Here is a 24,194-nt window from a genome sequence, read left to right as displayed (position 1 = left end):
ACCCGAGGCGCAAGTACATGATGAGTTTAAAAGTTTTAGCTAATTTTTGAAGATCATGGTGAGGGTTTTTTCCTAACAAAGGGAGGTTCCATGAGTCGGAAATCCTCTTGGACCAGGAGGCGGTTTTTTCTTGCTTTGTGTTTTCCATTGCAAGGCATGTGATAAGAGATGGACAATCAAAGTGAAGGTGAGTATTATCCATATCTAAGCTATTGAGATGGTTATTTGTAAGGAAATGGAATGAAGAGGTTGGTAGAGATAGTTGAGTTGGATATGTAGTTTAAGATAATAGAGAGAGTGGATGTTTCTGGCCAAAATTGGCAAAATTTGTTGCTCTGTGATAGTTTTTTAGTAGGCCTTTACATCAAGAATCAGAATAGATAAGAAAAATGGGAAAAATAGAATTGAGGAATTTTTGCATTATTTGATATAAATAAAATATAAATATATATTAATGAAGAATACATCATAATAGACTTTATTATATAACTATTCTAAGATAATTTCAATCAAGATATGCACAATCAAATGCCGATGTACGTGCAATAAACGTGTAATATACGTGCAATTTTGAGAAACACGGAAAATCAACATAAATATCATAATTATTTCTAACATAAGAAAACATTCTATAGAAATCCCTAACATTTCTCCTCAAACTCAAGCTAATAAGGAACATAGTCACCGATGTTTGGCATGGCGGCCAACTCCATCACTTCTTGAAACACGGCCTTGAATCCTATCCCATCGAACTCCTCCATGTCCAAGTATTTCTTCCCTAACACCATCCGGCAACTCATGTTGACATATACCTATGTTGACGTTTTTGCTTCAATTCGACCTTCGATTCAAATTGGTTCTTTCTCGGATTTGGCTGAATCTCGACATCAAACACAACGCGATGCTCTAAACTATAGTGAAGCAATTGAGAAGTCTCTAATCTCCGCAGGACTCAAAATCCTTTAATGAATTTCATTACAAATTAGTAGGCAATCCATTTGGTGTAAAAACTAACACCACTAAACTTCCTAATAAGATCATATTTATTTTTGGGAACTAAATCGTCCATTGAAAAGTCAATTCTCTTTCATTCAAGCAAACGGTACCTAGGCGTGACCACCGGATGCTTGGCTTCAAGAGTAGTAAGCCCGAACTCCTCGGTCATGTCAAGCTCGCTCGGCAACATGCCGCCAGGAAGAAGCTCCCAGTCAAAGCAGTGCACGAGCTAAGCAACCACGAACCATACCATAGTCAAGCCGAGTTGCATGTCGGGGCACCCTCGACGGCTTGCGCTGAACGGCAAGAGCTGAAAGTCACGCCCCTAAATGTCCACTCTCGACCCTAAGAATCTTTTAGGCACGAACTCTTCCGGATCTTGAGTGGTCCACACTTTCAGGTCCCTTCCGATGGCCCACATATTTACGATGACCCTCGACTTGTAGGGTATGTGGAAGCCGCTCACCGTGCAGTCCTCGGTCGACTCGTGGGGAAGCAAAAGCGGAGCCACCGGGTGAAGCCTCATGGCCTCCTTGATGACTATGTCTAAGTAGTCCAAGCCATTTGTGTCTGATTCCTCCAATGGTCTACTTAATCCCACGGCTTTCTCTAGTTCTACATCAGAATAGGCTTTATTATATAACTATTCTAAGATAATCTCAATCAAGATATGCACAATCAAATGACGATATACGTGCAATAAACGTGTAATATACGTGCAATATACGTGCAATTTTGATAGATACAGATAATCAACATAAATATCATAATTATATCTAACATAAGAAAATATCCTACAGAAATCCCTAATATCTCTCCTCAAACTCAAGCTAATAAGGAATATAGTCACCGATGTTCGGCATGTCGGCTAACTCCATCACTTCTTGAAACACGGCCTTGAATCCTATCCCGTCGAGCTCCATGTCCAGGTATTTCTTCCCTAACACCATCCAGCAACTCATATTGACATATACCTATGTTGACGTTTTTGCTTCAATTCGACCTTCGATTCAAATTGGTTCTTTCTCGGATTTGGCTGAATCTCCGAGACATCAAACACAACATGATGCTCTAAACTATAGTGAAGCAATTAAGAAGTCTCTAATCTCCGCATGACTCAAAATCCTTTATTGAATTTCATTATAAATTACAAATTAGTAGGCAATCCATTTGGTGTAAAAACAAACACCATGAAACTTCCTGTAAGATCAGATTTATTTTTGGGAACTAAATTGTCTATTGAAAAGTCAACTCTCTTTCACTCAATCAAACGGTACCTAGGCGTGACCACCATATGCTTGGCTTTAGGAGTAGAACACTCGAACTCCTCGGTCATATCAAGCTCGCTTGGCGACATGCCGCCAGGAAGCTCCCAGTCAAAGTAGTGCACGAGCTGAGCAACCATGAATCAAGCTCCTAGTTAAAGCAGTGCATGAGCTGACTAACCACGAACCACACCACGGTCAAGCTGAGTTGCATGCCGGGGCACCCTCGACGGCTTGCGCCGAACGACAGGAGCTGAAAGTCACACCCCTTAATGTCCACTCTCGACCCTAAGAATCTTTTAGGCACGAACTCTTCCGGATCCTGAGTAGTCCACACTTTCAGGTCCCTTCCGATGGCCCACATATTTACGATGACCCTCGACTTGTAGGGTATGTGGAAGCCGCTCACCGTGCAGTCCTCGGTCGACTCGTGGGGAAGCAAAAGCGGAGCCACCGTTAAAGCCTCATGGCCTCCTTGATGACCATGTCTAAGTAGTCCAAGCCATGTGTGTCTGATTCCTCCACTGGTCTATTCAATCCCATGGCTTTCTCTAGTTCTACATCAGAATAGGCTTTATTATATAACTATTCTAAGATAATCTCAATCAAGATATGCGCAATCAAATGATGATATAGGTGCAATATACGTATAATATACATGCAATAAACGTGTAATATACGTGCAATTTTGAGAGACACGGATAATCAACATAAATATCATAATTATATCTAACATAAGAAAATATCCTATAGAAATCCCTAACATCTCTCCTCAAACTCAAGTTGATAAGGAATATAGTCTCCGATGTTCGGCATAGCGGCTAACTCTCTCACTCCTTGAAACACGGCCTTGAATCCTATCCCATCGAACTCCATGTCTAGGTATTGCTTCCGTAACACCATCTGACAACTCATGTTGACATATACCTATGTTGATGTTTTTGCTTCAATTCGACCTTCGATTCAAATTGGTTCTTTCTTATATTTGGCTAAATCTCCGAGACATCTAACACAACACGATACTCTAAACTATAATGAAGTAACTAAGAAGTCTCTAGTCTCCGCATGACTCAAAATCCTTTATTGAATTTCATTACAAATTACAAATTAGTAGGCAATCCATTTGGTGTAAAAACTAACACCACGAAACTTCATAATAAGATCAGATTTATTTTTGGGAACTAAATCATCTATTGAAAAGTCAACACTCTCTCACTCAATCAAACGGTACCTAGGCGTGACCACCAGATGCTTGGCTTTAGAAGTAGTAAGCTCGAACTCCTCGATCATGTCAAGCTCGCTCGGCGACATGCCGCCAGGAAGCTCCCGGTCAAAGCAATGCATGAGCTAAGCAACTATGAACAGCACCACGGTCAAGCCGAGTTGCATCCCAGGGCACCCTCGACGGCCCGCCCCGAACGGTAGGAGCTGAAAGTCACGCCCCTTAACATCCACTCTCGACCCTAAGAATCTTTCAGGCACGAACTCTTCTAGGTCCTAAGTGGTCCACACTTTCGGGTCCCTTCCGATGGACCACAGATTCATGATGACCCTCGACTTGTAGGGTATGTGGAAGCCGCTCACTGTGCAGTCCTCGGTTGACTTGTGGGGAAGCAAAAGCAGAGCCACCTGGTGAAGCCTCATGGTCTCCTTGATCTACATGTCTAAGTAGTCCGAGCCATCTGTGTCTGATTCCTCCACTGGTCTATTCAATCCAACGGCTTTCTCTAGTTCTACATCAGAATAGGCTTTATTTGATAACTATTCTAAGATAATATCTCAATCAAAATATTCACAATCAAATGGCGATATACGTGTAATATACGTGCAATATATGTGCAATCTTGAGAGACACGGATAATCAACATAAAAATCATAATTATCTCTAACATAAAAAAATATCCTATGGAAATCCCTAATTATCTCTAACATCTTTCCTAAAACTCAAGCTGATAAGGAACATAGTCACCGATGTTCGGCGTCGCAGCTAACACCATCACTTCTTGAAACACGGCTTTGAACCCTATCTCGTCAAACTCCTTGTCCATGTATTTCTTCCCTAACACCATCCGGCAACTCACGTTGGCGATTAGCGATGAGATCTTCCCCCTCAAGTTAATGGCCCTGCGATCATGAGACGTGTCTTTGAGAAAATTCACAAACAAGCCAACCTCCTCTCTTCTCATGGACTTGAAGGAGTTGATTTTGGAATTGCTATGAGCACCAAAGTGTACGGCTTTTGGATGTTCCTCCAATATAGGCCATACGGCTCGAATGACAAGTTCCTTTGCTCATAAGAGATGTGCTTTGAGGCCTCATGAGGTAGCCAGCTCGTGAAATCAAGATCGTGGGCCTTGAATAATTGCTTGGCCACTTCAGGCGATGAGACGACGATTGCGGGCGCAAACCCGAGGCGCAAGTAGATGATGGGTTTAAAAGTTTTAGTTAATTTTTAAAGATCATGGTGAGGGTTATTTCCCAACAAAGGGAAGTTTCCACGAATCAAAAATCCTCTTGCGGTTTCTTTTTGCTCTATGTTTCCACCGCAAAGCTTGTAATAAGAGATAAGCAATTAAAGCGAATGTGAGTGTTATCCATGTTCAAGCCATAGAGGTGGTTATTTGGAAGGAGATGGTACGAAGACGTTGGTGGAGATAATTGAGTTGGATATAAAGTTTAAGATATTAGAGGGAGTGGATGTTTCTGGCCAAAATTGACACAATTTGTTGCTCTATGATAGTACTTTTGTAGGTCTATACATCAAGAATAAGAATAGATAAGAAAAATGAGGAAAATAGAGTTTAGAATTTTTTTTATTTGAAATAAATATAAATATAAATATATATTAATGAAGAATACATCAAAATAGGTTTTATTAGATAACTATTCTAAGATAATATCTTAATCAAGACATGCACAATCAAATGGCGATATACGTGCAATATACGTGTAATATACGTACAATATACGTGTGATCTTGAGAGTTATGGATAATCAACATAAACATCATAATTATCTCTAACATAATAAAATATCCTGTAGAAATCCCTGATTATCTCTAACATCTCTCCTCAAACTCAAGCTGATAAGGAACATAAATCACCGATGTTCGAAGTCGCGGCCAACACCATCACTTCACGGCCTTGAACCCTCTCTCGTTGAACTCCTTGTCCATGTATTTCTTCCCTATCACCATCCGGCAACTCATGTCAGTGATTAGCGACGAAATCTTCCCGCTCAAGTCGATGGCCATGTGGTCGTGATAAGCTTCTTTAAGAAATTTTGGCAATCAAGCCCACCTCCTCTCTTCTCATGGACTTGAAGGAGTTGATTTTGGAATTGCTAAAGAGCTCCAAATTGCACATATTTCAGATGTTCCTCTAATGTGGGTCGTAAGGCATGATCGATAGGTTCCTTTGCTCATAAGAGATGTGCTTTGGGGCCTCATGAGGCAGCTGGCTTGTGAAAAGAAGATCATGGGCCTTGATTCCTCCATCTTGCAATTGGCGTAATATTTATGAACCATTTTATGAACAAAAAGGCGAGCCGTAAGGCCATGGCATTCTTAATGAAGGCCCAACAACAGGAGCATGAGACTGTATGGGTTTTCTTGAGGCGATTTAATGCGATCAATCTCGAGGTTCTAGACCTTGACCTCTCGTTGGCAATCGCAGCCTTCACTCACGGTTCAAAAGGATCCCCTTTAGACTTCTCCCTAGTGAAAAGGAAAACAAAAACCATGTCAAAATTGCTAGAATGCACTCTTGGTAGCGAAGGGGTTCACACGAGGGTAGTGACTATTATAAGATATTCTCACCTGTAGTGATACATAGCTTGATGAGGGTGCTATCAGGTTTGGTTGTGGCAAACATCTTGGAGTTGAAACAACTAGATATCAAAACGGCTTTTTTATAGAGTGAGCTAGAAGAGCATACATACATTCAACAAACGGTGGGTTTTATTGCTTTAGACCATGAAGACAAGGCATGCTTGCTCAAACGATCCCTCTATAGCCTTAAGCAATCTCCTAAGTAATGGTATAAATGGGTTGACTCTTGTATAACTGGTCACCATTTTAGTAAGAATGCACATGATAACTGCAGGATTTATAGGAAGCTAGAAGGTGGTAGTTGCATTTATTTACTATTATATGTTGATGATATATTGATGGTGAAGAGACAATTGAGTGGTGAGCTCAAGACTAAAGACTTCGGTACGGGAAATAGAGCATAAAGATCTAGAGGAATAGGTATCCAAGGGCGCTTCAGCTACCATAGGATAATTGCTTATGTACAGTGCTGAGGTGCTTTAGCATGCCGAATGAGAAAATAGTAAGTATCCTGCTAGCTGTGCGCATAGTAAGGTTTCAGCTGAACTTACACCACAAGCAAATGATGAGAGGGAATAAATGTCTTGTGTTCCCTATGCTAGTGTTCTTGGTTATATTATGTATGCTATGATTTGCATTAGGCCGGATATTCCTCATGTTAGTGTAGTGAGCCTATACTAGGAAGAGACTTGTAAGTTAATTTTTTTTCTTTTTTTCTGCAAAATTATGTTTTGATAGGTAGGGATTATTTTGCTTAGAAACATTTATCGAAAATTTATATTGTGACTCCGATCCGTCAATTTGAATTGTCACTTAGAAGTAGCACCGGGATGTGCATATTTACATTTCGGCTTTGGGGTCGACTTTGAGAAACATATAAAATGTATATATTAATTATTGGAATATTGTTCGCTACCAAAGTATTTCTTGCATCCATGCTATTCGATATGTCTTTGCAATGAGACTGACCCCTGTTAAATTATGACTCGAGTTTAAATCGTTTACGGAACGTGACTCTCGCTTGGATAAGTTTTCGTATTTGGCCGTGAAGATCTGTACCCTGGAGATAATATTCAAGATTTATTATTGCCCACAAAAGATCATCTCTCGGACGTACAGTGGACATCTTTGTCCTGTAGTTGGGGGGTCAACAAAAGGAGTTAATCCTGTGACACCTTGAAAGCTGCAGAGAAAAGCTTGTGAGCCCAGGGGTAATAAAAGGAAAGAAAATAAAGGGGCTAGGTGTTGCTTCCTGTGACACTCGCATAAAAGGAAAGAAGATTTCTTTTCTGTGGTTTTAAGCCGCCGCACAATTCGAGAGCCGCACGAAGCCGCACAGTGCTGATGACGAGCCGCGCAAAGAAGAAAAGAAAAGAAAGTCGCGAGGCCCGTTCTTGTTCCGAGCCGTACATGAGCGTTTTGGGCTTGAACACGCGGTGATTTATGCAGTGAATTTATTTCGTCTAATTAGGTTATTTATTCATAAATATTTTATGTTTGGGCTTAAATTTAGGTGTAGAAAACACTCGAGCATATAAGCGAATTGTAACTCTGATTTTCCAATTATAGTGGATTATTTATTATTGGCTTTCCCCATGGATATAGGTACCGATATTCGAACCGAACCACATAAATATCTGGTGTCCTTTATCGTTTCTCGTTTATTTCTCTGGTATTTTCGTATTGACTTAATTTGTAAAATCCTGTTGTTTCCGCATTATATATCAACAACCCCCTTATACTTTTTTGTAAATCTTGAGTAATTTGGAATTTGTAGAGTTACATATATCAGAATGCAGAACGAAACTGTATTTCTCTCGGAGACATCCGATACAGAGAATTAGATGGCCCCTAAGCAAGGATGGCACACACACGTAGAGAAATGATCCAAATTTTTTTCAGGCCCTTTACTTAGACGAGACCGCTGATAATGAGAAACTTTTGGTGGTTGAATTTTAGGTTTGCGTTGGAGATGTATTCATATGTTTTGTTAGATTATAGAAACTCCGATATGTGTTTTGACTTTGAAGAGAATGACGGTCTTATCATTAGCCCTATTCCTCTAGGATTTAGGGTGTGACATAAAATTTTTGGAGATATTATATATGTGTGTATAGCTGGTTGATTTTCGAGTAATATGACGTTATGTAATGCTCGGTTAGGACTTTTAGGCACCACCAGGATTGTGATTTTCTAGGAAAACAAGCTAACCAAAATCTTTGTCGGCTGCCCTTTAGCATAAGATCAACTTTATGACAAATAATTTATCTGAAAAGAGAAGTAATACTAAATAAATAAATAAAAAGCCAGCTAGAAAGACAAGATGAGTGGTAACATCTTTGGTATGAAACCAATTCGAGAAAAGTAAATAGATCAAGAATGGGGTTGCGTGGACAAAATCGTTGAAAAAGGACAAAAAACACAGCTTTTATCAGACCTTTTCACACGATGTCGATATTTGTTTATATGATTCTATCAGAATGGAGGAGGATTTGAGTTTTCCTGGCCTATAACATCCGTGGCAAAGTCAAATTTGCTCAGCAAAGTCTCACACGTTTGTGCGGTTTGGTGTGCCCTGGACAAACATGGAGGCTTATGTTGAACCTACACTCAAACTTTGGTCTCTTATTATTATTATTTTTTATTAATCCCAAGATCCTGTTGACTTCTATTTGTTTTTGGTCAGACTGTTGATTTCGTGACGTGGTGCATGACGAATTCGCCCGTTGTGGATTTCCCTTTGAAAGTACGAAGGCAAAATATGAACAGACAGCAAAAATGCATTAGAAAAAAGATATGACTTTTAAAGAACCACGTGCTACATTCAATTCTCTATATTTGTCTTTGTGTAGAACTGAGTGAATTTGATTATAATTCTCTAAACTTGTCTAGGTAGGCTCTGATAGACTTACTTTTCACCATCCGGAACGCCTAGATACTTCATTTGAGAAACAAACGATTGCTCGAGCTCTTTGTCATGTAGAGGGTCTCCAGCATAAATGTTTCTATGATGGCTCTTTTGTGTAATAATTGGAAATAGATTGAGAATGAGTTTAAGACGCAAAAAGGAAAAGACCGGGACCTCACGCATATGCTTGCCTTGGCAGGTTCACGGCCTGGCCATGCAGCTCAGGGGCTCGACACACTGCAAAAATCAAGAGGCTTTCTCTTGCAGTGGCCGAAAGCCCAACTGGCAACCTGCTGGCTGTTAGGATTAAATGCACAAACACAATGATATAGAGAGTATATGCGAGAAAGAGAAATCGAGACATAAGATTTCTCGAGTGGGACCCCTGTGCCTTCCCATTGATGGAGTGTATGAATCATAACCCAATAGAGGCCAAGGCACGAATCCCATACCACCTTGTGCCCAGATGTTTTGTACATAGGCATCTAGGAATGATCCCCCGGAACCCCATAAATGTACATATACCTATTTTGACGTTTTTGCTTCAATTCGACCTTCGATTCAAATTGGCTCCTTCTCCGATTTAGCTGAATCTCATAGACATCAAACACAGCACAATGCTCTAAACTATAGTGAAGCAATTAAGAAGTCTCTAGTCTCCACACGACTCAAAAATCTTTATTGAATTTCATTACAAATTACAAATTAGTAGGCAATCCATTTGGTATAAAAACTAACACCATGAAACTTCCTGATAAGATCATATTTATTTTTGGAAACTAAATCGTCCATTGAAAAGTCAACTATCTTTTACTCACTCAAACGGTACCTAGGCGTGACCACCAGATGCTTGGCTTTAGGAGTAGTGAGCCCGAACTCCTCGGTCATGTCTAGCTCACTCGGTGACATGCCACCAGGAAGCTCCCAGTCAAAGCAGTGCACGAGCTGAGTAATTATGAACCGCACCACGGTCAAGCCGAGCTGCATCCCAGGGCACCCTCGGCGGCCCGCTCCGAATGGCAGGAGCTGAAAGTCACGCCCCTTAACATCCATGCTCGACCTTAAGAATCTTTCAGGCACAAACTCTTCCGGGTCATGAGTACCCCACACTTTCGGGTCCCTTCCGATGGACCACACATTCACGATGACCCTCGACTTGTAGGGTATGTGGAAGCCGCTCACCGTGCAGTCCTCGGTCGACTCGTGGGGAAGCAAAAGCGGAGCCACCGGGTGGAGCCTCATGGCCTCCTTGATGACCATGTCTAAATAATCCAAGCCATCTGTGTCTGATTCCTCCACTGCTCTATTCAGTCCCACGGCTTTCTCTAGTTCTTCTTGGAGCTTTTTCATTGCACTAGGATGTTTGATAAGTTCGGCCATTGCCCACTCTATTGTTGTTGCTGAAGTGTCCATTGAAGCCACCAACATGTCCTTCACGGAGAAACATATCGACATTCATACGAACGAGTATATCAATTGTACTTATCAAGCATATTTACAATAGAGAAAGTTATGCATGTTACGAGAAAAATCCATGCAGTAAAAATACAAACTTTATATCATTAATTACTCAACAAGCGTATGGAGCACCTTTTTAACAAAATTAACATGTTAATTGACTCCATAGGAGAAACTACTTATGAGATTTCCCCTAAGTATGATCTCTAGTAAGAATAATACTTCATAAAAAGATAAAGAACTATTTTTCTTCATGAAATATTTGGTATGGCTAGCTAATCCTTTCATACATGGATTAACTTATTTAAACCCTATTTGAAATATGGACCATGAATATATCGTTGTCTCTAGCTCTCACTGTGTCGTAGTTTACAAAACAATGTTAACCGCTCAACCTTCGGTGCTCGAAAGAGACAACAAGCACATGCACTTGAAGAAAGAGACAATAATTTCTCTCAGTCGTGATCCTTAACTTCTACTTCTCGTATATGACGCACTTGGTTGATCGGTAGATAGATAACCCAGAGAGACTTACAAAATTCCTGAACACCGTCCGTTCACATCAATATATGAAGAAGCTAACAAGACTATCTGCTGTAACCATATTTATAGACAAAATGATATTGCTTAAGAATTGCCATTAAAACTGGCAAATCTTTGATAGAAGAGAGGATGGGAGGACGGCATCGATTCAACATGCTTAATCAAATACAGACAAATTCTACCAGGATATAATAGTAGAAATATTAAAATTAGTCTACAAAATCAATTTACAAAGTGCAATCACAGATTTTGTTCGATGTTTCTATATGGGGATCCATACGCTCAAATATCCGCTTATGAATTATGGAACTGTCTTCTAAATCAATTTTGAACCCTAACTATGCTCATCTGAGAACCTCAACTAGCGAGATCCTTGGTCTAATCAATTTTCCACTCCAACGTACACTTAGATAATTGAGCAATAATTAAGTTTACGGGCATTATTTGTTAATCTAGAGACAAAAAATTGATTAATTACCAGAATTATGGCTTTGATATGGGGCCTGTCGATATGATACTCTCCCTCGTTCAATCCCATGATACCCAACATGACATCAACAAAATCTTTGGTCTCTCCTTCCTCTTTCTTGCACTCCATGTGCTCGTCAATAATCTTCTCGAAGAAAGCATCGAATACTCTACTCACAGCTTTCATGCGCTTCGTCAACCCCTGAAGATCAAATGGTGCCAAATAAGGAATATACTCACCGATGTTCGGCGTGGCGGCCAACACCAACCCTTCTTGAATCACGGCCTTGAACCCTCTCTCATCAAACTCCTTGTCCATATACTTCTTCCCAAACACCATCCGGCAACTCATGTCGGCGCTTAGCGATGAGATCTTGGCGCTCAAGTCGATGGCCGTGCGGTTATGAGATGCATCTTTGAGAAAATTCACAAATAAGCCGACCTCCTCTTTTCTCATGGACTTGAAGGAGTTGATTTTGGCATTGCTGAGGAGCTCCAAAGTGCACATCTTTCGGATGTTCCTCCAATATGGGCCGTACGGCGCGAACGTCAAGTTCCTTTGCTCGTAAGAGATGTGTTTTGCGGCCTCAATCGACGGCCGGCTCGCAAAAACAAGATCATGGGTTTTGAGGAATTGCTCAGCCACTTCAGGTGATGAGACGACCATCGTGGGCACGGACCCAAGGCGCAAGTGCATGAGGGGTCCATATTTTTTAGCTAGTTTGTGGAGATTATGGTGAGGGTTTTTTCCTAACAAATGGAGGTTTCCAAGAATCGGAAATCCTCTTGGACCAGGAGGCAATCTCTTGTTGCTTTGTGTCCACAGCAAAGCTCGCAATAAGAGATGAGCAATCAAAGCGAAGGCGAGTGTTATCCAGATCCAAGCCATTGAGTTGGTTATTTCGAAGGAAGTGGGGGGTGAAGATGATAGGTGGGGATCATTTCGGTGCATATATATATAAAAGATATGACAGGGAGATGGCTGTTTCTAGCTTCAAATGTGTGAAATTTATTACTCTTTGTTTTTTGTGGACCCGTTCATCTAGAATTCAGAAGACTACAGATTAATTAAGAAATAGTGAAAAAAGAAAACATCTATTCTCACGACGCGGATTGAATTTGTCAATCATATGATTGAGATAAGCGCTTTCAAAGTTTTTTTCTCAAACGAGAATGACGTGAAGGATGGAAAAAGCCAGTCATTGCGAAATGGGGAAAAAAAAAAAACACAAGGAAGTGATGGGTAGGGGATTTTTTTTTTTATGGTTATGGATTTTGGGAAACTTTTAGCGATATGCGATTAAAATATATTTGTTTAATTTGCTCATATGAGCGAACAGACATGCGATCTTGTTGGTAAAGCGATTGGGCTTTAGGACTGGAGAGTACCAAGTCCGGGATTCGATCTTTATAAGTACCGCATACACATGTACATAGAAGAGATGAGTGAGATAAAAAAAGATATATGCTCGAATGTATGTAAACCTCCCAATTCACATGTATGAGGTAATAAATATTACCCAAGGGGTGATTGGCATAACCTTAAGGTTACACTATATAAATAAGGATTAATACCACGAAAAACCCTAAACTGGTACACCTATAATAAATTTATCCCAAACTAATTTTTTGAACACAAAAAACTCAAATTGGTACATCTGTGACAATTTTACCCCAAGTTAGTTTTCGTTAAATTTTACTATCAAATTTCTGAGTTGTATGACACGTGACAATTGACGGGTGTACCAGTTTGGGGTTTTACCCTCCGTTTGTTACAAGTGTACCAATTTTTGATTTTTCATGGTATTCACAGATGTACCAGTTTGGGATAAATTTATCACAGGTATACTGGTTTGGGGTTTTTCGTAGTAAAAAAATTAGTTTGGGGTAAATTTGTCACAAATGTACTAATTTAGGTTTTTTCGTGGTATTAACCCTAGAGATAAAACTATTATTTGAACACGAGATCCACTCTATCGTTTCGAACCTAGAGATGGTTCACTTAACCGGCCCACATGTATTTTATTTAACAATGCTAATATAAATCTGAAAATACATAACAATAAATACAATCATACAGATTCATTTATATGCGGCTATGGAAACAAAAGACAATATAGAGACGGGAAAGAAGTAAAAAAAGATAAAGGAAATTAAATTTATTTTAGTGTGCAAGTTGAATTCATGGATTGAGGTGAAGGAAAATAAATTTCTATGAATAGATTTAGTAATCTTTCTTTTACATATACACACTGATGCGGGAGCATCGGGCTCTATTCATCAGCTCTCAAGCTCAACTCATATTCCGTTGATTGAACCAACTCAATTGCCATTCGTGCAAGAAAAAGCCAATTTTGACTGCAATTTAATTATGTGGGTTCAAGGATGAAGTTACCAATTACACGGTATAGTTGTCGATTTACAAGACTTGGCTTCCAATTGACTATCTAGAAACTAGAGGTTGTTATGATCAAATTCCTTTGTTGTTTGTTCATTTTCTAAGGTGGCTATCTGACTTTCTAGGCTGGTGCACAAATTTGGAGAGTCTTATCAAGTTTCAATGCATCTTATATCAATTAAATTTATTTAGTCCTAGTTATAAAGTTTCTTAATTCATAGAAGATTGATCAAGAGTTTATAATTCCAAATTTCGAAAGAGCTTTACATACTTTAAAATTGTCTTTTGTGAACTTTAATAGAATTACTCGTCTCACTATCTCAGAGTCACTTTTTCTACACCTATTAAAGATTACACTTTTGAAGCTCACTAAGACAAGTGTGTAAGGTAGAAGCTCTCTTGGACTTTGGAATTTTAGATTCACGATCTCATTCATTATCTTCAGTATTTGAATCTTCTTATATACTCCTCCACTTCCAATCTAACCATTGTACAGTCTTCAGAGGATCATTCTCCAATCAATTTGTTGGATACGAATGCTACAAGAAGATTGAGTAGCCGTTAAGTGACAAAATCATAATCTCCCATTGATTCAGTCGCCAATACAACCAAAGATGGGTTTCCGTAAGTAGCGTTCTTCATTTGGAAAGAATATCCCATCTAAAGGAAGATTGTCGATCAATCAAAGATGTTTTGTTTTGAGTAAGTTTGTTGCAAAACAATCTTTTAGATTGAAGATCAATCATCATATTCTATGGTAAAAATCCGAGCAAGATCACTAGCCATTGCAATATATAATTTGTATTCTAAGTTTGATTATACTTCTAGATCAGACGATATTGTTTGAGTCTGAATACTTCCTGAGTATGAATGAACTTCGCATAGAGTCTAAAGATGCCAAATGTCTTGGCAATATTCATGTCCAAGTTTTGGTGATGTCTTCATGTTGCTCTAATGATATCCATAATAGTTTTTTATCTCCACAAAGAAAATGAGAAACTTCAGACATAATTTTCAGATAACAATAACTAGAGTCTGAATATCGTTTCTTCGTCACCTGAAAATACTTTCGTCAAACTCAATAAATACTATGGAAGGTTTTGTCGATCTTCAAAATATATTAGGAAGTTTTCTTGACAAATCACACATAGAGTAAAACATAAACTAAGCAAATAATCAATCAACCAAGTTCAAGAGTAATAAGTAGATCATTCTAGCTTAGTCCATAGAGTTTTCACTTACCTCGAGTGAAATCTTTAACAAAGCAAACCTTTAATCACCTTAAAATCAAAATAAATATCAGATTTAACAAGTATCATTCTTCAGAAAACAACAGAGCTAATTTGATAAAAAGAAAGGAAAGTCTATGAATATACCTTGTAAGACACTAGATTGAAAGTGAGTTTGGACTTTGATTGTGTTGAAAGAGAGTGGAATAGAAAAACTTTTGAACTTCAAGCTGTGAAGAAGATGGAGTTACACGCCCAAAGGAAGGGAAAAGGTATTTAATCTCTTGTCTTCTACATTTATTCTATATTGAAGAGTAGTTTGAAGTCACATTTCTTAGCTTGGGTTAAAAATAATAGGGTTAATACCATGAAAAACCTTAAACTGGTATACTTATGACAATTTTACCCCAAACTATTTTTCTGACTACAAAAAACCTCAAACTGGTACACTTATGACAAATTTGCCCCAAACTAATATTTTGACCACTAAAAACCCCAAACTGGTGTTTGTGACAAATTTACCCTCCGTTAATTTCCGTTAAATTAGATTTATACCATAAAAAATCACAAATTGGTACACTTGTGACAAATAGAGGGTAAAACATAAAATTGGCAAATCAAACAACTGTCGTGTGTCATTTAACAAAGTAATTTGAAAGTAAAATTTAACGGAAACAAACTGAGGGTAAATTTATCATAGGTGTACCAATTTGGGGTTTTTTGCGGTCAAAAAATTAGTTTGGAGTAAAATTGTCACATGTGTACCGGTTTGGGGTTTTTTGTGGTATTAACCCAAAATAATAATGTCAATCAACTAGAGTTAATAGTAGATATAAAGTTAGTAGCAAATCATTGGACTCTTAGGCTTAGAAGCTTTATGATATTCTTCTCCTATTACTTTCTTGAAAAACAAAAAATATTTCTTACTAATGGTGTACATATTTTGTGTAATAGTGGAAAACAAGTTAATAACAAGTTTAAGATGCGAAACATGGAAAGATCGCAATGCCATTCATCTGCTCGCCTAGCCATGTCTAAGGTCCAGCCATGCAGGTTGAGGTGGTTAATAAGGATCACCTAAAGGGGGGTGAATAGGTGATTATGACCAATTTTAAATTAATTAAAGCGGAATTGAAACAATCAAAATAGGTACTGTCAATTTCAAGTGAGATAACAGTCTGAACAACAATCAGATGCAGAATATCGATATGCAAAGATAAACGATAAGAGTTTAGAGATAAGAGAATTTACACACAAATATATAGTGGTTTGGTTTATAGTAAGCCTATGCTCACTCTCGACGTAGACAGCTTGTTGGCTGGATTTCACTAATGAATCAATCAGAGGTTACAGATGAGGATGTCAACTCTTAATTAGTATCTCAGAGTCACTCCCTTTTACAGAATCAGAGTGACTCCTCTTTAAAACTTCTTTAGCGATTACAAAGTTCCAGCTTAAGAAAGACAAGTGTGTATGATTGAAGCTCTCAATACTTTAGGATTTTAGATTCAAAATATCGCATCTTTCTTTAGCACTAGGATCTCCTTTTATGCTCCTCCACTTCCAATCTAGCCATTGGACAGTCTTCAGAGGTTCATTCTCCAATGATTCTATTGGATAAGAATGCTTAATGAAGATTCGGTAGTTGTTGGATAATGCAATCAAAGTCTCTCAGATGATTCAGTTGCCAACACAATCAAATCGGAGTTTCCATAAGCGGAGTTCTTCGTATAGAAAGAGTATCATGTTGTGATTGAATACAACCCATTTCTAATGTTTTGCTTTGATTTTGATCGTTGCAAAACAATCTCAAAAAATCAAAGATCAGTAATTTCCAATAAAGAAATCCAAGCTAGATCACTAGCTGTTGTATTGTCTATATATCGTTGAGTTTGACAAAGTCTGGAATCTCGAAGTCTGATTCTGAGTTCTTTCTTAAGTCCGGATATGTAAAGTCTGAATATCATAAAAAGCCTCAATAATATCAAGCGCTGCCTTTGACTGATTCTTCATATTGCTTTAAGAATATTCTTGACATATATTGATGATGTCCGCGAATACTTTGAACCATGAATAAGATACTCAAAATCTAAACATTGTATTTCAATGAATATCACCTCAAATTGTTTAAGTCAGATTCAATAAAAACTTATGAAATGTTTTGTCAAAATAACTTAGGAGGTTTTCTCAACACAGGTCAGGTGCTCGGCACCCTGTAGTAGTGAAGAGGCTTTCTCATATTGTGGCCGGAAGCCCTACTTGGTGGCTAGGGCGTCGAACCCTATTCAGCCTTCCCCCTGGATGTCTCGTACCGGAAATCCAACCTGGTGGCCAGGCCCCCGAACATCTTGACCTTTTTGCTTCAATTCGACCTTCGTATCAAATTGGTTCTTTCTCAGAGTTGGCGGAACCTCAGAGACATCAAACACAACACAATGCTCTAAACTATAGTGAAGAAATTAAAAAGCCTCAAGTCTCCACGTCTCAAAATCCTTTATTTGAATTTCATTCAGAGGAAAATGAGACTTGGAAAATCAAGCCAATACTACATTACAAATCAATAGGCAATCCATTAGGTATTAAAACTAACACCACGAGACTTCCTGATAACATCATACTTATTTTTGGGAACTCAATCATTCATTGATAAGTTAACTCTCTTTTACTCGTGCAAACGGTACCTAGGTGTAACCACCAGATGCTTGGCTCTAGGAGTAGTGAGCCCGAACTCCTCGGTCATGTCAAGCTCGCTTGGTAACATGCCGCCAGGAAGGTCCCAGTCAAAGCAGTGTACGAGCTGAGCAAGCACAAACCGCACCACGGTCAAGCCAAGCTGCATCCCGGGGCACCCTCGACGGCCCGCCCCAAACGGCAAGAGCTGAAAATCACGACCCTTAACGTCCACGCTCGACCCTAAGAACCTTTTAGGCACGAACTCTTTCGGGTCGTGAGTGGTCCACACTTTCGGGTCCCTTCCGATGGACCACACATTCACGATGACCCTTGACTTGCGTGGTATGTGGAAGCCGTTCACTGTGCAGTCCTCGGTTGCCTCATGGGGAAGCAAAAGTGGAGCCACCGGGTGAAGTCTCATGGTCTCCTTGATGACCATGTCTAAGTAGTCCAAGCCCTCTACATCTGATTCCTCCACTGCTCTATTCAGTCCCACTGCTCTCTCTAGTTCATCTTGGAGCTTTCTCATTGCATTAGGATGTTTTATAAGTTCGGCGATTGCCCACTCTATTGCTGTCGCTGAAGTGTCCATCGAACCCGACAACATGTCCTGCTTGGAGAAACACATAGAGATTCATATTCACGAGTATCATGATTGCACTTATCAAGCACATTTATAATAGACTAAGTCATGGATGTTACAAGAAAAATTAGTGCATTGAAAACATAAACTTTCTAAAATTAGCTACTTAACAAGCATATTTAGAGCACCTTTGTAACAAAATCAATGTGTCAATTGAAACTATCAAGAAACTACTTATGAGGTCCTAAGTATGATTTCCAGTAAGAATAATGCTTAAGATAATTAAAAAGATAAACAACTTTTTTATTTTTCATATTTGATGTTGGATAATGGAAATTATTGTCTCAACTAGCTATTCCTTTCATACATGAATCAACTTATTGAAACCCATATGGAAATATAGACCATGAATCACTTAATATTGAACAGACTTTGTTCTCTCTAGTACTCACTGTTTCATAGTTGACAAAACATTATTAACCGCTCCGACTCTGGTGCTTGAAAGAGACGAGTACATGTTTTTTTTAGGAAGAGTCAATAATTTCTCTCCGTCGTGATCCTTAACTTCTACTTCTCGTATATGACGCACTTGGTTGATCGGTAGGTAGACAAGACAGCGACTTACAAGATTCTTGAACACCGTCCGTTCACAGCAATATATGAAGAAGCTAACAAGACTATCTGTCGTAACCATTGCTAAAAAAATGCCATTAAAACTTGCAAATGAGAGGAGGAAACCAATTCACATGCTTAATAAAGAATTTACAAGGATATACAAGTTGAAATATTAAAATTCGCCTAAAAATTGATTTATAAAGCGAAATGACAGATCTTTTTTGATGTTTGAATACGATGGTCCATATACTAAAATTTCTACTTATAATCTATCAAATTGTCTTTTGAATCAATTTTGATCCCTAACTACTAATCTCGGAACCCTAACTGGCGAGATCCTTGTTCTAATAAATTTTCCACTCCGATGTATGCTTAGATAATTGAACAGTAGTTAAGGTTACAGAGATTATTTTTAATCTAGCTATAAAAAAATTGATTAATTACCAGAATTACGGCTTTGATATGGGGCCGGTCGATATGGTACTCTCCCTCGTTCGATCCCATGAAACCCAACATGACATCAACAAAATCTTTGCTCTCTCCTTCCTCTTTCTTAGACTTCAAGTGCTCGTCAATAATCTTCTCAAAGAAGGCATCAAACACTTTGCTCACGGCTTTCATGCGCTTCGTCAACCCCTGAAGATCAAATGATGCTAAATAAGGAACATAGTCACCGATGTTTGGTATCGCGGCCAACACCATCCCTTCTTGAATCACGGCCTTGAACCCTCTCTCGTCAAACTCCTTGTCCATATACTTCTTCCCGAAGACCATCCGACAACTCATATCGGCACTTAGTGACGAGATCTTCGCGCTCAAGTCGATGGCCGTGTGGTTGTGAGACGCATCTTTGAGAAAACTCACAAACAAGCCGACCTCCTCTCTTCTCATGGACTTGAACGAATTGACTTTTGCATTGCTAAGGAGCTCCAAAGTGCACATCTTTCTGATGTTCCTCCAATACGGACCGTACGGTGCAAATGCCAAGCTCCTTTGCTCATAAGAGATGTGCTTTGAGGCCTCATTAGGCGGCCTGCTCGCGAAGACAAGATCATGGGTCTTGAGGAATTGCTCGGCCACTTCGGGTGATGAGATGACGATCGTGGGCACGAACCCGAGGCGCAAGTACATGAGGGGTCCATAATTTTGAGCTAACTTGTGAAGATCATGGTGAGGGTTTTGTCCTAACCAAGGGAGGTTTCCAAGAATCGGAAACCCTCTTGGACCAGGAGGTAATCTCTTCTTGCTCCGTGTTTTCCATAGCAAAGCTCGCAATACGAAATGAGCAATCAATGCAAAGGCAAGTGTTATCCATATCCAGGCCATTGAGGTGGCTATTTGGAAGGAAGTGGTGGTGAAGATGGAGATGATTTCATTGCATATATAGATAAAGATATGACAGGTAGATGGGGGTTTCTAGCATAAAAATGGGCGAAATTTATTGTTCATTGTTTTTTAGTGGGCCCTTCATATAGAATCACAAGAAATATTATACACTACATATTAATTAAGAAATGGTGAAGATATTTCGATATCGTAAAAAGAACATCTTTTCTCCCTATGCGCATTGATTGTGTCAATCAAATGATTAAAATAATCGAGATTTGTCATGTTTTCTAGAACCAGAGTGACATGAAGGATGGAAGAGGCTGGTGATTGCGAAATGGGCGATGAAACACGAGGAAGTGATGGAGTCTTCGAGGTTGGGAGTTTCTTTTCATTTTATGTTTATAAATTTTAGGAAACTTTCAGCGGTATATGACTAAAATAATTGTGTTTAATCCCCTGGAACGCATACAAACCTCCCGTCCGCATGCATAATGAAATGAATATTCATCCGAAGAGTGGCAGACGTTGGTCCTTAAGATTACATTAGACATGAAGGGAAACTAACTTTTATGAAATCAGTTTCCATGTTGACTTTTTATGTTTTTCTTTCATAACTTTCTCGAAAAACCGAAAAGATTTCAGTCTATCACATGATTGTTGATGCGGAATTTATTAGTAGTGCGTTTCTGGACCGATTGGACAAACAGAAGTCCAAACGGAAAGCGAGACGGTGATGCGATTAGATGGTTTTTTTTTCTATTATTTTCGTATTTTTTTATGAGTTAATTTTAAGGGTCGTTTTTTGTAATTTTGCTATTTGATGCTTATTAACTTTCCTATTATGATTAGATTTCCTATTATGATTAGGTTTCCAATTCAGATTAGGTAACTTTCCTATTATGATTAGGTTTCCTATTGTAATTAGGTTTAACCCCTATAAAAGGGTGTTTAGGGTTTGTTTGAAGGGAGAACATTATTATCATCAATATTGAATTTCGTGATTTTTTTCTCTAAGCAAGGCTTTGCTTGAATTATTCGCTGAACGCTGCGTCAGGTGGTATCAGAGCCTATGGCGACTGGCGGTGGTCATCGTGACGATGCTTAAGAGACTGGAGCCCCAACCTTGGGGATGACGCGCTGCAACGTTTGGAGCAGCGTTTAATGGAACGCTTGGATCAACGATTCGATCAAAGTTTTCGTCGTTTCGAAGAACGATTTGATGAGTTAAAAGAACGATTCGAAGGTCTCGGCATTGATGTGAACCGGAATCGGCGGAACGACAGAAGGCCCAGTGCAGATCTTGCTCGCGGTGATCCTGTTGATAGGCCTGTTCCTGTCCGCAGGCAGAATAACCCTCTGTTTTCAAAGAGTTTGGAAGAAGAAGAAACTGAAAATTTTGATGAGGAACGTGCTGATTATGGTGGCAGAAATCGTCAGGGAGGACTTCAGAGAAGGCATGATAGGAGAGATGGACGACGACGCTATGACGATCGTGAAGGTAACGACTTTAAATTGAAAGTCGATATCCCTTATTTTAATGGTAGTCTGGGTATAGAAGAATTTCTAGATTGGCTTGCTGATATAGATAGATTTTTCGATTATATGGAGACCGCTGGTGAGAAAATGGTGCGATTAGTAGCCTGTAGATTAAAGGGGGGTGCGTCTGCATGGTGGGAGAGATTACAGAATAGGAGAGAACGAGAGGGGAAAGAGAGAGTTCGAACTTGGACTAGGATGAGGAGGCTGCTGAAGCAAGAATTCCTTTCACCCGACTATGAGCAGATTATGTTCCAGCAGTACCAACATTGCCAGCAGGGCAATCGGATTGTGCATGAGTATACGGCCGGATTTATGAGATTGGCGGAGCGGAATAATTTATCAGAGATGGAGGGACAGCAGGTGGTTAGATATCTTGATGGTTTGAAACCCTTCATTCGAGATAAAATTGGAGTGCAGTTTCTGCGAAATTTAACTGAAGCTAAGAATATGGCGATGAAGGCAGAATTGATGCAACAAGATAGGGGAATAAGAGGCTACGAAAATTATCGGGGTAGCAGTTCGAGCAGTTCGGTAGAAAAGAGCAGTTTCAATAATCGCTTTAACGCAGGGCGAAATCAGGAAGATAAGGTGGTAGAAAAGCGCCCTATGAACGAGCCGAGGGATAAGGGAACGCAAGCACAGAAAACTGCGAACCCTAACCCTTATACTAAACCATCCGCTATAAAGTGTTACAGGTGTAATCAGCCTGGGCACCGTTCTAATGAATGCCCTCAGAGAAAGACCGTAAACGTAGCAGCGAGAGAAGAGGAGGAAGATGGATATTGCTGTGCGCCGGATGGTGAGGACGATGATTTTGAAGATGAAGAAGAGGAGCAAGTAAACTGTGTGGTGCGTAGGATGATGTTGGCCCCAAAACAGGAAGATGATTCGCATCGCCATCAGTTATTCCGAACCAGGTGCACCATTCTGGGAAAGATCTTTGCTGTGGTTATTAATAGTGGAAGTATGGAGAATATCATTGGGAAGGAGGCAGTGAAGAAGCTGGGGATACCCGTGGAGAAGCATCCTAATCCCTATACGTTAGGATGGATTAAATCTGGAGCGAAAAGCATTCAGGTAACTGAGCGATGTAAAATTCCATTCTCCATTGGTAAGTATCATGATGAGCTATATTGTGATGTAGTAGACATGGATGTATGTCATGTATTATTTGGGAGGCCGTGGCAATTTGATGTAGATGCTCAGCATTCGGGAAGAAGCAATCAGTATAACCTTGTGAAGGATGGAGTGAAGTATATGTTACTGCCACTGAAGAACAAAGGAAAACAAGCTGCTGAAAATAATTTCCTTACCCTTACGAGGAAATTTGAAGCTGAGGTTAAGGAGACTCGACAGATTCACGTGCTGGTCGTGAAACAAACAATTGAGACTGAGGCTGAATTACAAGTGGAGGAGTAGCCTGAAGCAGTCAGGCCTTTATTGAAGGAATTTAGCGAACTGATGCCTGAAGAGATTTCAGATGGGTTGCCGCCTATGCGTGATATTCGGCACCATATAGACTTAATTCCTGGTGCTAGTCTACTAAATTTACCGCACTACAGGATGAGTCCAAAAGAGAGCGAGATTCTAAAAGAGAAGGTGGAGGAGTTGTTGCGAAAGGGACACATTCAGAATAGCATGAGCCCATGTGCTGTTCCGGCCTTGTTGACTCCTAAGAAAGATGGGAGTTGGCGGATGTGTGTAGATAGCATGGCCATTAATAAAATAACCGTGGGTTACAAGTTTCCAATTCCGAGATTGGATGACATGCTGGATAGGTTGCACTGTGCTAAGTGGTTCTCGAAGCTGGATTTGAAGAATGGATACCATCAGATTGAGATTTGGCCTGGAGATGAGTGGAAGACAGCTTTCAAAATAAATGAGGGGTTGTACGAATGGTTGGTGATGCCTTTCAAACTTTCCAATGCTCCAAGCACTTTCATGAGGCTTATGAATCAGGTTCTGAAATCTTTTATTGGCAAATTTGTTGTAGTTTATTTTGATGATATCCTGATTTATAGTATGACTAAGGAGGATCATCTGATGCATTTAAGGGAGGTGTTGGCAGCCTTACAGATTAATAAGCTGTATATTAATCTTAAGAAGTGCAGTTTTTTAACTAATAAACTGTTATTCTTGGGGTTTATTATTACTGCTGAAGGAATAGAGGTAAATGAGGCGAAGGTAAGAGCAATCAGAGAGTGGCCGACTCCTAAAACAGTTTCTGACGTTAGGAGTTTTCATGGGTTTGCTACTTTTTATCGGCGATTTATTAAGAATTTTAGTACTATCGCAGCCCCAATTACTGAATATATGAAGAAAGGCAAATTTCTATGGGGAGAGGAAGCTGAGAATAGTTTT

The 24,194-nt window shown here is 39.5% G+C and overlaps 2 protein-coding genes and 1 pseudogene across 3 annotated transcripts; all 3 read right to left on the bottom strand.

Annotated features, from left to right (window-relative positions):
- Positions 1-1,087: 1,087 nt before the first annotated feature.
- LOC115669561 (cytochrome P450 71AU50-like) lies at positions 1,088-4,870 on the bottom strand (annotated as a pseudogene).
- LOC115682023 (cytochrome P450 71AU50-like) lies at positions 3,445-20,345 on the bottom strand. 2 transcript variants are annotated; one of them, XM_056307644.1, is made up of 3 exons: positions 19,410-20,345; positions 17,751-18,377; positions 3,445-3,468 (listed from the first exon to the last, which is right to left on the bottom strand). In XM_056307644.1, exons 1-2 carry the CDS (start codon positions 20,289-20,291, stop codon positions 17,757-17,759), a joined length of 1,503 nt encoding a protein of 500 aa, XP_056163619.1. In that variant the 5' UTR covers positions 20,292-20,345; the 3' UTR covers positions 3,445-3,468; positions 17,751-17,756. The 2 variants fall into 2 exon arrangements, with proteins under 2 accessions (XP_056163619.1, XP_030462012.1); XM_030606152.2 differs by lacking the exon at positions 3,445-3,468 and having other exon boundaries at positions 17,577-18,377.
- On the bottom strand, positions 9,654-12,380 carry LOC115682022 (cytochrome P450 71AU50-like). Its single transcript, XM_030606151.2, has 2 exons — positions 11,478-12,380; positions 9,654-10,429 (listed from the first exon to the last, which is right to left on the bottom strand). Exons 1-2 carry the CDS (start codon positions 12,354-12,356, stop codon positions 9,809-9,811), a joined length of 1,500 nt encoding a protein of 499 aa, XP_030462011.2. The 5' UTR covers positions 12,357-12,380; the 3' UTR covers positions 9,654-9,808.
- Positions 20,346-24,194: the final 3,849 nt, after the last annotated feature.

This window comes from Syzygium oleosum, unplaced genomic scaffold (genome assembly GCF_021117445.2).
Source record: "Syzygium oleosum isolate NSW1041296 unplaced genomic scaffold, Sole_v2.1 Sole_v2.57, whole genome shotgun sequence".
NCBI lineage: Eukaryota > Viridiplantae > Streptophyta > Magnoliopsida > Myrtales > Myrtaceae > Syzygium > Syzygium oleosum.
The sequence above is the reverse complement of the archived record's forward strand: the minus strand, read 5'-3'. Positions and strand labels throughout refer to the sequence as shown.

Coding starts and splice junctions, on each gene's coding strand:
- LOC115682022 (XM_030606151.2), bottom strand. CDS start 12,356: ATGGCTTGGATCTGGATAACACTCGCCTTCGCTTTGATTGCTCATCTC. Junction 10,430..11,477: donor ATATCAAAGCCATAATTCTG/GTAATTAATCAA, acceptor TTCTCCGTGAAG/GACATGTTGGTGGCTTCAAT.
- LOC115682023 (XM_056307644.1), bottom strand. CDS start 20,291: ATGGCCTGGATATGGATAACACTTGCCTTTGCATTGATTGCTCATTTC. Junction 18,378..19,409: donor ATATCAAAGCCGTAATTCTG/GTAATTAATCAA, acceptor TTCTCCAAGCAG/GACATGTTGTCGGGTTCGAT.